We start from the raw sequence: 13,404 nt of genomic DNA on the forward strand, positions 1-13,404 counted from the left end.
TCGTTGTACAAAGAACAGAGATACCTCACAGAGACAAGACAGCCCCATTTGAGACTGAGTGAAAATATATGCAGCAACATGATCTCGGATTCCTTTCGATGTGGCTCATCCTTTACTTGTCTTTTCATGAGGAGACTAAAGTGTGAACAAAGACTTTAGTCACAGAGGCTCCCTGCAGATCTTTTTTCTTGGACTCATGCTGAACTGCCTTGTACTATTTTCTTGGGTTTTCCAACAATAAAGTCAAAGTTTCATGAACAATTATGGAAGGATAACCACAGAGCTATGGAGTCATTCTGTGGGGGATATGAAATTGAATATTTTGATTGGTAAATGCTTTGATTGTGCATAGTCTGACATTTAAGATGGTGATGAATGACTTCTTATGGTGTAACTAGAGGCACTTATGACGTAATGCTTAAAATGTCAGACATTTTTTTCAACTTATATAATGATAAACCCTTCAATAATCAGCTTCTCATTTGAATTAATTAAACCAACTGATATAGATTGTAATGTTTTTAAAAACCTCTCTACCTGCTGTTGACTGACTGAATTTTGTAAGATTATAACCATAGTTCTTCAGGTCAGGGGAATGTTAGCTATTTGTAATGGGAGTCAGGCAGTAGATAGATAGGGGTATGTGACTCTTGAAAGGAGGGGGAAGGAAATAAGGATTCAGGGAGAGTTAAGTAGATAAAAGTGAGGTCAACATCATGCTCTCAGACACAGACGAGGCAGTAAACCACTGCTGTAAAAGCTTCCTCCCTTAAGAGGTGGACAGTTACAAAGTACATTTACTTACTGTACTACTTTTTGAGTATCTGTACTTTACTTGAGTATTATTTTTTCTGGAAACTTTTTACTTTAACTTCACTTCATGTTAAAGACAAATATCATACTTTTTACTCCATTACATTTCTGTCAAGGTATGTCAGTCAGGGGGTGATTTTGGTTGCAGGGGTTGCGTTTTGGTTGGAAATGAAAGTCGGGTTGACGTCAGAACCCGACTGATGTTGGTTTCTGACGTCAACCTGCATTTTCATTTCCAACCACAATACAACGTCTGTCAAACGTTGGAGATTAACGCCAATCTGACGTTGGATTCTGACATCAACCTGATATTAATTTTCAACGTTGGGTTTGGTCTTCTAAATGCGAATTTTGTCAATGTTTTGGAGAACACTAGCTTATAGATAACAGTAAGGCTAACATATTCATACTAAAAGCCAAACAATTTTAAATAGGGCACTATTTGAGGGAACAGCCATTTGGGTGTCCGAAACCATTGTGGACGTTATTGAGTGCACATATTTAATCTCACATTCAATCCCACTACTGGAACTGTGTTCTAGAAATAAATTTGATATTGATATGAGGGTAGGCAGGCATAGTTTCAGAGGCATAAGGTAGCCTACTGTATTACATTATACAACAATGCAACAATAATAAAACAATGCAATGCATATGTAAAACTATATATATATATATATATATATATATTTTTTTTTATGTTGGATTGTCATAGTATACTCTATTTCATAATAATTCATATATTATATTTTATTATATTTTATTATATTATATCAATTATATTATATTATATTATATTTTAATTCCTTTAATTTCGGTAGTACTGTATTTTTGTAGATGATCTGACCAAAGACTTTTATTTAATGACTTTTATTTTGTTTATTTGTAAGCTATGGAAGCAGAAATCACGTGACATAATACAAGTTCGGCTGTCATATGCCTATGGTCATATGATAGTAGTTTCATTTTCAACATGGCTGCGCTGCACATCAGTTTTCTGCTCCAGCTGTTTTTCTGTCTTGTGTTTTCTCTACCCACGGGTCGAAACTCCATCTGCGGTTATAAGGTGAGTTTTGGCTTACTGGGTGAATTATCTGAAGTTTTTCCTTGTAGGGTCCTTAAGAAAGATTCTAGTAACACTTAAGTTAAATGTAAAAACTTAAGTTGCCACTGAGGGAAATATACAAACAACAAAAAGTAACCTTGTTTGTAATTATTTTGGACATTCGGTTTTTTAGTTTTAGTTTTAGGTTTTTTTGGGACATGAAGTCACGATGATGCACGGTGTTTGGGTCATGACTTATGTACCTTGAAAATAACCATGTTTTGGAACATGTACCATGCATGGTACCACCACAATACGTTTTTGTAAGGGACTGATGTCGTGCACTAACCAATCAATTTATTTTTTACCAACAAAAAATTTTTTTTGTTTTTTTTGTGTGTGTCTATTTTAAAATATAAGTTGACTCGGTTTTTGCAATTTCGGCAGATCAATTATGAATATATAAGCTTTATTTTCCACTAAAGTGTATAAAGGAAACGATTGTAGAATGAGGAAGTGAATCTTTTATGTGAACTGTTGTTGTATCTTTCCACTGTTGATGACCTTCTTGGATCTTTTCAGTCATGTCCAGCCACAAAGCCTTCCATGCTTAACGTCCACCTGGTTCCTCACACACATGATGATGTTGGTTGGCTCAAGACTGTGGATCAGTACTATTATGGAGGTGAAGTTCTGTTCATGTCAAGTGTTTTGTTGTTCGGTAACATGCATTGATATGGTAATAGATCACATTCTTCATGTGAGTGTCCATATTCTGGACATGACTTGTGTGCTGCTTGTCATATGATATGGCAACGCATTGGAGTGGTAATGTTTAACCTCACACCATAATACACAATAAAATTTGGTTGGTGCCAGGCTTATTCAGGCATGCAAATAAACCACAAACCTCTGTTTTTATTCCAATCATTGTAATTTTTAGACCGAAACAACATCCAGCATGCAGGTGTTCAGTATATTCTGGACTCTGTGATAGACCAGCTACAGAAGGATCCAGCCCGACGTTTCATCTATGTAGAGACGGCCTTCTTTTACCGCTGGTGGAGGCAACAGAGCCAGAACACACGCCGAATTGTAAATCAGCTTGTCAATGAGGGTGAGGAGGGTATTTGTTTTGGGGTCAGTGACTGTGGATATTCCTGAGGATAAAAAGTTATATATATAAAAGAATGTAATGACACAACAAATCTGAAGTGATGTAAAAAGTACTAAAAAGTAATAAAGTACTTTTTTTTCACCATATCTTTATAGTTATTTTCCATAATTTTTGGAAAAACAATGTCTGATAAAAAATATACAAAGAATTCTTTTTTTGATTGTGCTAAAAGTTAATAGAATTAAAAGTACTAATACACTTACACCCTGAATCTTTATAATTATTTTCCATATTTAAGGATGTCTGAGATTATAAAAAATATAGAAATAATTAAGAAAAGATTAATAAAACACATTTTTACAAAAACATTGCATATAAAGATGCTAAAAATGTAAGATGATGTATAAAGTACTAAAATACTTTCCTTACTTCCTGAATCTTTATAATTATTTTCCATATTTAAGCATGTCTGAGATGATAAAAATTATAAAAAATAATAAAGAAAAGATTAATAAAACACATTTTTATAAAATCATTGTTTTTAAAATATTTTATAATATTGTAAATATTTTTCACAAATGTCATGAATTATATACATTTCTTTCTTATTTCATAGGTCGTCTTGAGTTCATAAACGGCGGCTGGTGCATGAGTGATGAGGCCACCACACACTATAGCGCTGTCATAGATCAGATGACTTTGGGGCTGCGTTTCCTGAATGACACCTTCGGCGAGTGCGGGCGTCCCCGGGTGGCCTGGCACATCGACCCGTTCGGACACGCCAGAGAACACGCCTCCATCTTTGCTCAGGTAATCATAGCACATTATATGAGACTATGAACGGTGTGGTATAGTGGTGCTGATGGCTCTTCCCTTTTTTTTTTTTTTTTTTTATAAAACAGATGGGCTATGACGGTTTCTTCTTTGGCCGTTTGGACTACCAGGACAAGGCTCGCAGGATGAAGACCAAAGAGATGGAAATGCTCTGGAGGGCCAGTGAAAGCCTGGCGCCACCGCTTGCTGATCTCTTCACAGGTACTAATCTGTAAACATGCTGTTATATACTGTCTAATAATCCATATTCAGTTTTTTAAATTCTCCCATAGTGCATGATATAGATCTTTATATATATATATATATTTATATATATATATATATATATATTTATTTATTATATATATTTATTTATATGTTTATTTTTTGCTGCTTATTGCACTTAAACAGTCAAATACACATAAAATAATGTCAAAATGCTGGTCTTTGTGAGTATTCGCTTAAACACAGTCAGTTATATTTTAAGTGATGGTAAACGGATATTAAAAATATCTATATGGCATTTTTTCCCCATGGTATTGATGTCAAAATTGTGGCCAGTGAAAATGCTGAGTGGCTTGTAACTTTGAAAAACCACTAGCCACAGTGGCTGGAGAGCAAACAAGTTAATGTCAAGCCCTGTATATATATATATATATACACACATATATATATATATATATATATATATGTAGCAAAGTTAGACGTTTTGGGAAGGCGGAGGCGGGAACCGGCGAATATTTAAAGACTTTAATAACAAAGTAAACAAATTCAAAAAGAAAGTATAAAGATAAAGTAAAGATATAAAGATATATAAGAAATTCACATATAATAGAACAATAAACAAAACACAACATAAGTCCAGGCCTGTTCCTCTCTCGATCTTCCCTGTCATCGCTCCTTCTTTTAATGCTTCCGTTCCTCCGTGAGAGATACGAGACCTGTGCGTCGCGCAGGTGTCGCTCATCATCAATCACGCCACCGGCCTCGTGCCGTTCTCCCTCGGCCTCGTCCTGCTCGCCACAATATATATCCTAAATAACTTCACAGTGTTGAGTATGTGGAAGTGTGAATATTAGTTCTCTTAAATGACTAGACACGTTTCATCTCTAAAGGCGTTCTCCCCAATGGCTATAACCCTCCTGAGGGCTTCTGCTGGGACCAGTCTTGTGATGATGCTCCCATAAGAGACGACCCAGACCTTGAGGACTACAATGTGGATGAGATAGTACAGAAGTTTCTCAATGCATCCTATAAGCAGGTAAGTAAACAGCATTGCAGCAATGCTCAGTCCAGTCAATCATATGTAAAGTTCACGTGTCTGTGGTTAGCATGGATGTGTTCATTTTTTTTTATTTCCCAGGCTGCCTCTTATAAGACAAACCACATCATCATGACCATGGGTTCAGACTTCCAGTATGAGAACGCCAATCTCTGGTACAAGAACATGGATAAGCTGATCAAGTATGTAAATGCCCTGCAAGCTAAAGGGAGCATGGTGAATGTGCTTTATTCGACACCGTCCTGCTACCTGCAGGAACTCAACCTAGCCAACCTTACCTGGTTAGTGTGCATATACAGATAATACATTTAGAAGAGGATATCTCTCAAATGTTCCCTGTGACATTTTCCAGTCTTGGCTGTTTATCATAGGCCCCTGAAGACCGATGATTTCTTCCCATATGCTGATGATGCTCATGATTTCTGGACTGGCTATTTTACCAGCCGGCCAGCCCTGAAGTTATATGAGAGACAGAGCAACAGCCGACTACAGGTGATACCCACCACAACCTTCCTCTCTGAAATAAAAAAAATCTTTTTTTTAATCTGTAATGTCTGGTTTTGTCCTTCTAGACATGCAACCAGTTGGAGGTGCTCGGCGGGCCCAAGTCCACATCGGGTCCTTTTGGTGAAGGGGACAGTGATACTATGAGTAAGTCTACATCTATTGTAAATACATCACTTATGTTGGCTTTAATCACTTGGTCTGTTTGAAATCTTATCCTTTTGATCAGAGAGGGCGATGGGTGTGGCTCAACATCATGATGCTGTGTCTGGGACAGAGAAACAGCATGTGGCAAACGACTACGCCAGGAGACTGGCTACAGGCTGGGCACATTGTGAGGTACAAAGATAAAATATTTCAACCTAACTAAGCATCATCCATTATTAGTGCTTGCTACTCATAATACGGCTTATTATGGAGAGGGGTGCTGCCTTACTTCAGGTGGACGATGACGCAATTTTCTTCTAGAAACAAACTTGTATCATTTTCATGTTATCACTGTGAAGCTGCTTTGATACAATCTGTATTGTAAAAAGCGCTATATAAATGAAGGTGACTTGACTTAATGTCAATTTTAGTGTGCCCCGTCTGCATGACATATTTTATATTTGCATACAAATATACAAATAAAACAACGATATTGCAAAACGAATGTTTTTGCCACTCTCCCTTTCTTGTTGTAGGTGCTTGTTTTTAATTCTCTGGCTGTTCTCAGTGGTTCTGAAGCTCTGCGTGTGTTCTGTGAGAATCTCAACATAAGTGTGTGTCCCCTCACAGAAAGCAGCCATAAGGTACGACACACAGTAGAGCTGCACGATTAATCGTTAAAAGATTGCGTTCTCGATTCAAACATCCATGCGTTCTCATTTCTAAATGACAACGACTTCGCCTGTGCCTATTAAGCCTTTGACAAAATCTCACTGGAACATTAAAATCTGCATTTGTGCTCCCGCTGAGCCAGAGAGAGAAGTTGGCATGTATAAGTATAAAACATATTCACAAAGTCTTTTTTTAACCACAGTATTATTATTTCTGTGTTACAGATATTCTTATTATTACAGAAATACTGGGATAAGTTTATAAGTCGGATATTAAAACTGATGTCTATGGTAGTGATCAAAATAATCACATTTTGATTTGAAAGTAACTTGGCACTTCAAGTAACGATTATATTGATTACATTGTTTCGCCACTAGGTGGCGACGAGTGACTTAAAAATTTTTTTACCGGTATTTGTCATTGAATCATTCATTCCAGAGATTCATTAAAAAAATGCTGATTCATTTAAAATAATTCAGATTAATTAAACATTTTAAATAGACTGCAGCAATTAACATTAGTCTCTAATAAATTACGTTATTTTGTTTAGTTGTTTTGTGCGAGCATTGTGATCTCTGTTTGAAAGAAAAAAATCATGATTCTCAATTTATCCAGAATCGTGCAGCTCTATTACACAGATTTCAGTAAATAAATGCATACAATAAAAAAGCACATTCACTTTCGAATTCTGATCATTGTTTTTTTTAATCTCTCTCAGTTCTCCATGAATGTGTACAATCCTCTGGGCAGGACTGTAAGCTGGCCTGTTCGCTTGCCTGTCAATGGTTCAATGTACAGTGTTACTGATTCAAATGGGAAAGCAGTGGACGGTCAGGTTGGAAACTGTGTTTGCATGAATTACGTTCGTATGTGTTACATTTATGAAATGAAATCAATAATATTTCCACTTCTCTTGCTGTCGGTCAGGTGGTTCCACTGTCCAAGTCCACACAGGAAGTGAGACAGAACAGGGGTTATGCTAAAGGTGAGCTGGTTTTCCAGGCTGAAGCTCCTCCTCTTGGCTACAGCACGTACGTCATTTCCATGGTTCAGGATGAGCCTCCAGCATCCAGTTCCAAACCAACAGCCCCTCGCTCCATTCAGAACAAGGTAAATGGAGTAGCATAAGTGGAAACCATCCATTTAAAATCTTTACTATTATATCAATTTAAAATAACTTTCCTGTTTGAATATATTTTAAATGTGACTGCATTTTCAGCATCATTACTCCAGTCTTCAGTGTCACATGATCCTTCAGAAATCATTCTAATATGATTATTTGCTGCTCAAGAAACATTTATTATTATATCAATGTGGAAAACAGTTGTGCTGCTTAATATTTTGGTGGATTTTTTTTATTTTTTTTTATTCTTTTTTTTTTTATTCTTTGACTTTTGATCAATTTAGTTAATTTGTATTAATTTCTTTCAAAAAATATTTATTGGCCCCAAACTTTTGAACAATAGTATATGAAACTCAGATGTATTTTTTTAGCATCTAAATACTGTATCTTTATCTAGAACACATGTTTTGTATTTATCAACTTGTACGCCATGATAAATGACCTTACGTGAACTTGACTGGTGGTTTTCACATGCAAAAATATCATTTGCATGTTTTTATAGAACTGAAAGTACAGTAAAAGATTTTTACATGACTTAAAGGTACAGTAGCAAAATATATTGAACTTTTAGGATGAAAGAGAGGGTGTAAATAGTAATGACTGTTTCTGATGCAACAAACGACTCAAAATCTACTAGTCAGTCCCACCAGGATTTCACACATTTATTTCTTTATTTATTGCAATCAAAATGACTTATTTTGTGGCGATACATTTATTGTTTTTTTATCATTAGGATTCCACATTTACCCTGCAAAACCCTGCTTTCTTTTGTTTTGCAGTACTGAATTCTGTCACACAACTTTTACGCATGCGGGATGCTTTTTTGTTGTGTTTCACTGGCAGAATCGCGGAAAACTTGTGGGGCTGACCAGTGTAAAATTACACTAAAACTGCATATATGTACTACTTTTAATTAGCATAAATAATACATCTATTCTTCTGTATGTGTTTTAGTTCTTAAAGGTGACCTTTGATGACACCACAGGTCTGTTAAGCAGCCTGACCAACCTGGAAACGCAGCAAACCATTCGACTCACTCAGAACTTCTACTGGTCAGTTTAGGCTGATTCAGAATCAGTCTCTCCTTCCAGTTCCTATCTACAATTTAGTATTACCTTTTGGATTTGTTTATATGATTTTTGGACATGTACCATTCTAATACTATATTATTTTTTGAATTACCTTGGAGTACAAGCAAATACAATTAAACGTGAGTATGGTAATGATTCAGTACTGTACATTTTGCTTGTGAATCTGCATTGAATGTTCCCTTCCCTTGTCATGTTTGATGGTATAAAAAAGTGAATCGCCACATACTTACAGGTATAATGCAAGCGCTGGGAATAACAAGGAGAGCAGGCAGCCGTCGGGGGCTTACATCTTCAGACCAAATTCATCAGACCCCTTCATCATTAACAAGACTGCTGAAATACAGATAGTTACGGTGTCCAGCGCAGTTCAAGAGGTGACGCAGCGGTTCAGCCCGTGGGTGTCTCAGGTTGTCCGTTTGTACAAGGACCGCAGGGAACTGGAGCTGGAGTGGACCGTGGGACCCGTGCCTGTCGCGTGAGTCAACATACACACGCATACGCACAGTTCTCTAGATCAAGGATTTGCTGCGGAATGAAAGTTAAGGCATTTTCTCTGAATATCAGCTTTCTTTCTCTTTACAGGGATGGTTTAGGGAAAGAAGTGATCACTCGCTTGGACACCGATATCGAGTCCTCTGGATATTTCTACACTGATTCTAATGGCAGAGAGGTTTTAGAGCGACGGTGAGGAGATTAAAGTTTAAAGAAAGGATTGAAATGGAAAACTGAAGAAAGAAAAGAGAAATCACAAGTTGCTTATATTGCTGTAGAAAGTTTCTTTTAATTGCTGTTCTTTTTAAATGTTTAGGGGTCAATGAGATTTTTTTTTTAAATGAAATTTTCAAGGATGCATTAAATTGATCAAAATTGACAGTGAAGACCTTTATTATGTTTAAAAAGATTTCTATTTAAAATAAATGCTTTTTTCCCCTTAAAAAAGTATCATGGTTTCTACAAGAGTATGAAGCAGCACGGCTGTTTTCAACTGATAATAAATGTTTCTTGAGCAGCAAATCATCATATTAGGATCATGTGACACTGAAGACTGGAGTAATGATGCTGAATATTCAGCTTTGCCGTCACAAAATGACATTTTGAAATGCGTTTAAAAATAAAAAACAGTCATTTAAAAATTAAATTTGACTGTGTTTTTGATCAAATAAATGCATCCTTGCTGAGCACCAGAGACTTATTTTTAAAAACATTTACCGACCACCAACTTTTGAACGGTAGTGTTGTTGTTGAAAATAATCTTAGGAGTTGTTTTGTCATTGTAGGAAAGATTATCGGCCCACTTGGGATTTGAAGCAGACAGAGCCAATTGCCGGAAACTACTATCCAATCAACTCGCGCGCTTACATCAAGGCAAGTGTTGTGCAGCCAATCATGTCAGCTTCCATCTCTTATTTTGAATCTTGTGTATAATTTTGATTTGTTTTAATGTAGGCTTTTTAAAATTTTTAATCTCATTGACATATACTCCTTTATTTGTTGTCTTTTTATATTTCCCTGTCTTCATCCTCGCTTTCTGTTGTCACTCAGATTCTCATAAACAGCCTTGAGCTGCCCTAACATGTCAAGAAATTTAATATATGTGTGTGTGTGTGTGTGTGAATTTAGGATGACAAGCGTCAGCTAACAGTTGTGACAGATCGCTCTCAAGGGGCCAGCAGCATCTATAACGGCTCACTGGAAATCATGGTAAAATAAAATGATCTTTCCTTCTCTGTCAAAATCTCTGTTCACTTCAATTTAAAAATGGTTTTCTGGCTTTAATACAGAAGGTACAGTGTATTTTTAGAAAATAAAACTTGAACGAGGAGAGCAAAATCTAAAATAAGTAAAAAATGAAAAATAAACATAAATTAGTGTAATTTCAAATTAAGATTGCTTTTTTCCATTCAATATTTCTCTCTCCACCTTTCACAAAATTTCAAGTAAATGTATATAAACAAGACTTTACAAATTAATTTTATTTTAGGAAAGGTTTTAATTTAGTTTTTGTTTTGCATTCTTTTTTTATTATTTTTGTTTTGATATACATGCTTTTTTATTATATAAATTAAATATTATTTATAATATAACTGTATATTCCTAATATATATATATATATATATATATATAGGAATATGCATTTGTTATAAATTATTCTTAGTTTCTTGTACTCTTTGTATGTAAAGTGCCTCCATAATCTTCCTTTATGGCTTTATATACAAATAAAGTTTATTATTATTATTATTTATGAGATGGTCTCTTATTGCTTGTTTCCGACACTAAATAAAAAAGCTAACTGCGACTTTTTATCCCACAATTTAGATTTGTTTCGTGCAGTTGTGAGTTTACATCTCGCAATTCAGACTTTTTTTCTCAGAATCCCGTTATATAAACTTGCAACTGTGAGTTATAAAGTGAGAAATAAAGTCAGAATTTTGAGATAAAAAGTCACACTTTTCCTTTACATTCCTTTATGGAAACGAGCTTCCGTAGTCTCTATATGCTAACAGCTAATCAATCTCTCTCTCTCTCTCACTCACTCACTCACAGCTGCACAGAAGACTGCTGTATGATGATTTTAGGGGGGTGGGAGAGCCTCTCTCTGAACCAGGAGAATTTTTCCATGGTTTAGTTGCCCGAGGGCGTCTGCTGCTGACCCTCACTCCCCCAGATATGGCTGCAGATGTCCACAGACCCCTCGCACAGGGCATGGTGCTCCAACCCCTGCTCTCCTTCCAGGACGGCACACCTCCCCCCAACACTAAACTGGAGGTTTGTAGAGGATCGGTGGATGAATGAACTGAACTGGTTCCTTATTATAAGCTTGAACTCTTTGCAGATGACTGATCATTCTCTCTCCCATAGTTCTCTGGGCTTCAGGCTGCTCTGCCCGCTGCTGTTCACCTGCTGACACTGTCTCAGTGGGATAAAGACTCAGTTCTGATTAGGCTGGAACATCAGTACCAGGCCAAAGAGAGCAAAACACACTCACAGCCCGTTACGGTCAACTTACAGGTAACAATCTAATTTTTCATTCCCAGCTAATCCCGCTGTAGTTAAACACTGATTGTGTTTCATAGGGAACAAGGGCTGCACATAAAGTTTTGGAACAAATATCCAAAATAGTTCTGGTGCCATGCAAGATGTTCTAACTATTTAAATAATCTTTCTTATGCATTTAGCACTGCACTAAACTTGTTGACTAATCTTTTAGCTTGGGCTCTTTGATGAACTGAAAGCTTTTATCTTCAGTAATGCAATGCAAGTACTTTAAAAGACATAATGCAAGCGCTGGGTATAACAAGGAGAAGCATTTCCCCCCTCCACCTACACACTTCCAGTAAATCCCGCTGTAGTCAAACACTGATTGTGTTTCACAGAGAACATGTGAAGCATTCCCAGATTTTCATTATTAAGAATTGGCATTTCTAAAAAAGAAGAAAAAAAAGTTCTCATCCAATGGAACCTATAGCGGTGAATAGAAACTACAACAAATATAATTTTGCATTCCCATTTGCCCAATTGGTCAGAAGAGAGAAAGATGTCATATTTACCATAACTGCCTTCGCCATGGTTTCAGAAACACTCACTAAGCAGCATTAACAAGTTTTCTGTAATTTAATGCCAAGGTAATAAAACACAAAGTATTGTCTTATAAATGTACATAAAAAAAGTATATAAATTATATATATATACACACACCTTTTTTCTTTAAAAATAAATAAATACATATCATAAACATGTGTATATATATATATAAATCTTTGCTAGATTTATGATGTTCATGACTGTATGTGTCATCACAGTCGATGAAAAGGGTCCTTGCAATTAATAGATTTAATGAAAATTTGTGATGTTAATATTTTTATATTTATTAATCATTTTATAAGAAGCTGTAAGGCACTTGAAGTAGTGCTATCTATACCTATTGTAAATATAGTCAGTTCAATCTTGAGGGCCTTTTAGATTCTTATAGTAATACAATAAAACAAACAGATAATTAATCATTTTAATACTGATAATGTTTCTCTTTTCGTCTGTGCAGAAGCTGTTTTCTACTCTCGAGGTGCTCGGAGCGTCTGAGATGAGTCTAGGGGCAAATCAATGGAAAGATGACATGAGCCGCCTGCAGTGGAACACAGGTAACAATTACTCTGGGAACAATTGTTATTTACTTTTAATTATATCTGAATGCTCAATTGTTAAAAACTTAAATGCTTGATGTGTTAATCTTTCAGAAAAGAAATCAAAGCCCCTTCCTCTCAGTGTCAGAGACCCCTCACCATGGGAAGTGACGCTAAACCCAATGGAAATCCGCACCTTCCTGTTACGGGTACGACAGCTGTAGAACTGACAGATCACTGTAAGAGCCAATCAGAGTGTAGCATTGGAGTATCTAAACCCTGCCTGCCATTGATTCAGAGCTGAACTACACTGCATAGGTTTGAGGATTTTTCTGTGTACTTCAGTTGCATAATCCAGGGAACTAAATTTTATTGTGATTTTTTTTTTTTTTTTTTTTTTTGTTCAAAGAATGCATATTCTTCAAACTGCTCTGTGCCAGATGTTCATAAAGATGTATATGATCTATAAGAACTTTAAGTATTGAAGTTTGAAGTTTGAAATTGAAGTTTCTTCTGCATTAATCTTATGAGCTGTTTTGGTTAGTAACTGGCCAAATCAGCATCTTGTATTTCTTCTGTGTTGTCGGCACATCTCCAAAAAAATTCATTTGTGCAATAATTTTGATTGTATTTTTCTACTGTGCCTATCATACAAAAATTACATTTTTTAATGAATGAA

General features: G+C 35.9%; 1 protein-coding gene across 1 annotated transcript; it reads left to right on the top strand.

Moving 5' to 3' along the window:
* The first annotated feature begins 1,766 nt into the window (after window positions 1-1,766).
* Window positions 1,767-13,115, top strand: man2b1 (mannosidase, alpha, class 2B, member 1). Its single transcript, XM_056248665.1, has 22 exons — window positions 1,767-1,879; window positions 2,441-2,543; window positions 2,802-2,975; window positions 3,592-3,785; window positions 3,878-4,010; window positions 4,904-5,049; window positions 5,152-5,351; window positions 5,442-5,562; window positions 5,643-5,721; window positions 5,804-5,913; window positions 6,258-6,365; window positions 7,112-7,228; window positions 7,321-7,503; window positions 8,471-8,568; window positions 8,840-9,082; window positions 9,190-9,291; window positions 9,885-9,972; window positions 10,228-10,308; window positions 11,152-11,373; window positions 11,467-11,616; window positions 12,647-12,743; window positions 12,840-13,115. Exons 1-22 carry the CDS (start codon window positions 1,787-1,789, stop codon window positions 12,947-12,949), a joined length of 2,952 nt encoding a protein of 983 aa, XP_056104640.1. The 5' UTR covers window positions 1,767-1,786; the 3' UTR covers window positions 12,950-13,115.
* Window positions 13,116-13,404: the final 289 nt, after the last annotated feature.

Source organism: Rhinichthys klamathensis, unplaced genomic scaffold, assembly GCF_029890125.1.
Source record: "Rhinichthys klamathensis goyatoka isolate OS25496 unplaced genomic scaffold, OSU_Roscu_1.1 h1tg000056l_1, whole genome shotgun sequence".
Taxonomy (NCBI): domain Eukaryota; kingdom Metazoa; phylum Chordata; class Actinopteri; order Cypriniformes; family Leuciscidae; genus Rhinichthys; species Rhinichthys klamathensis.

Bases quoted from the DNA above. Each gene is read 5' to 3' on its own strand.
- man2b1 (XM_056248665.1), top strand. From the start codon at position 1,787: ATGGCTGCGCTGCACATCAGTTTTCTGCTCCAGCTGTTTTTCTGTCTT. The intron at 5,352-5,441 runs GTTAGTGTGCAT...TGTTTATCATAG, and splicing joins AACCTAGCCAACCTTACCTG to GCCCCTGAAGACCGATGATT. The intron at 8,569-8,839 runs GTCAGTTTAGGC...ACATACTTACAG, and splicing joins CTCACTCAGAACTTCTACTG to GTATAATGCAAGCGCTGGGA.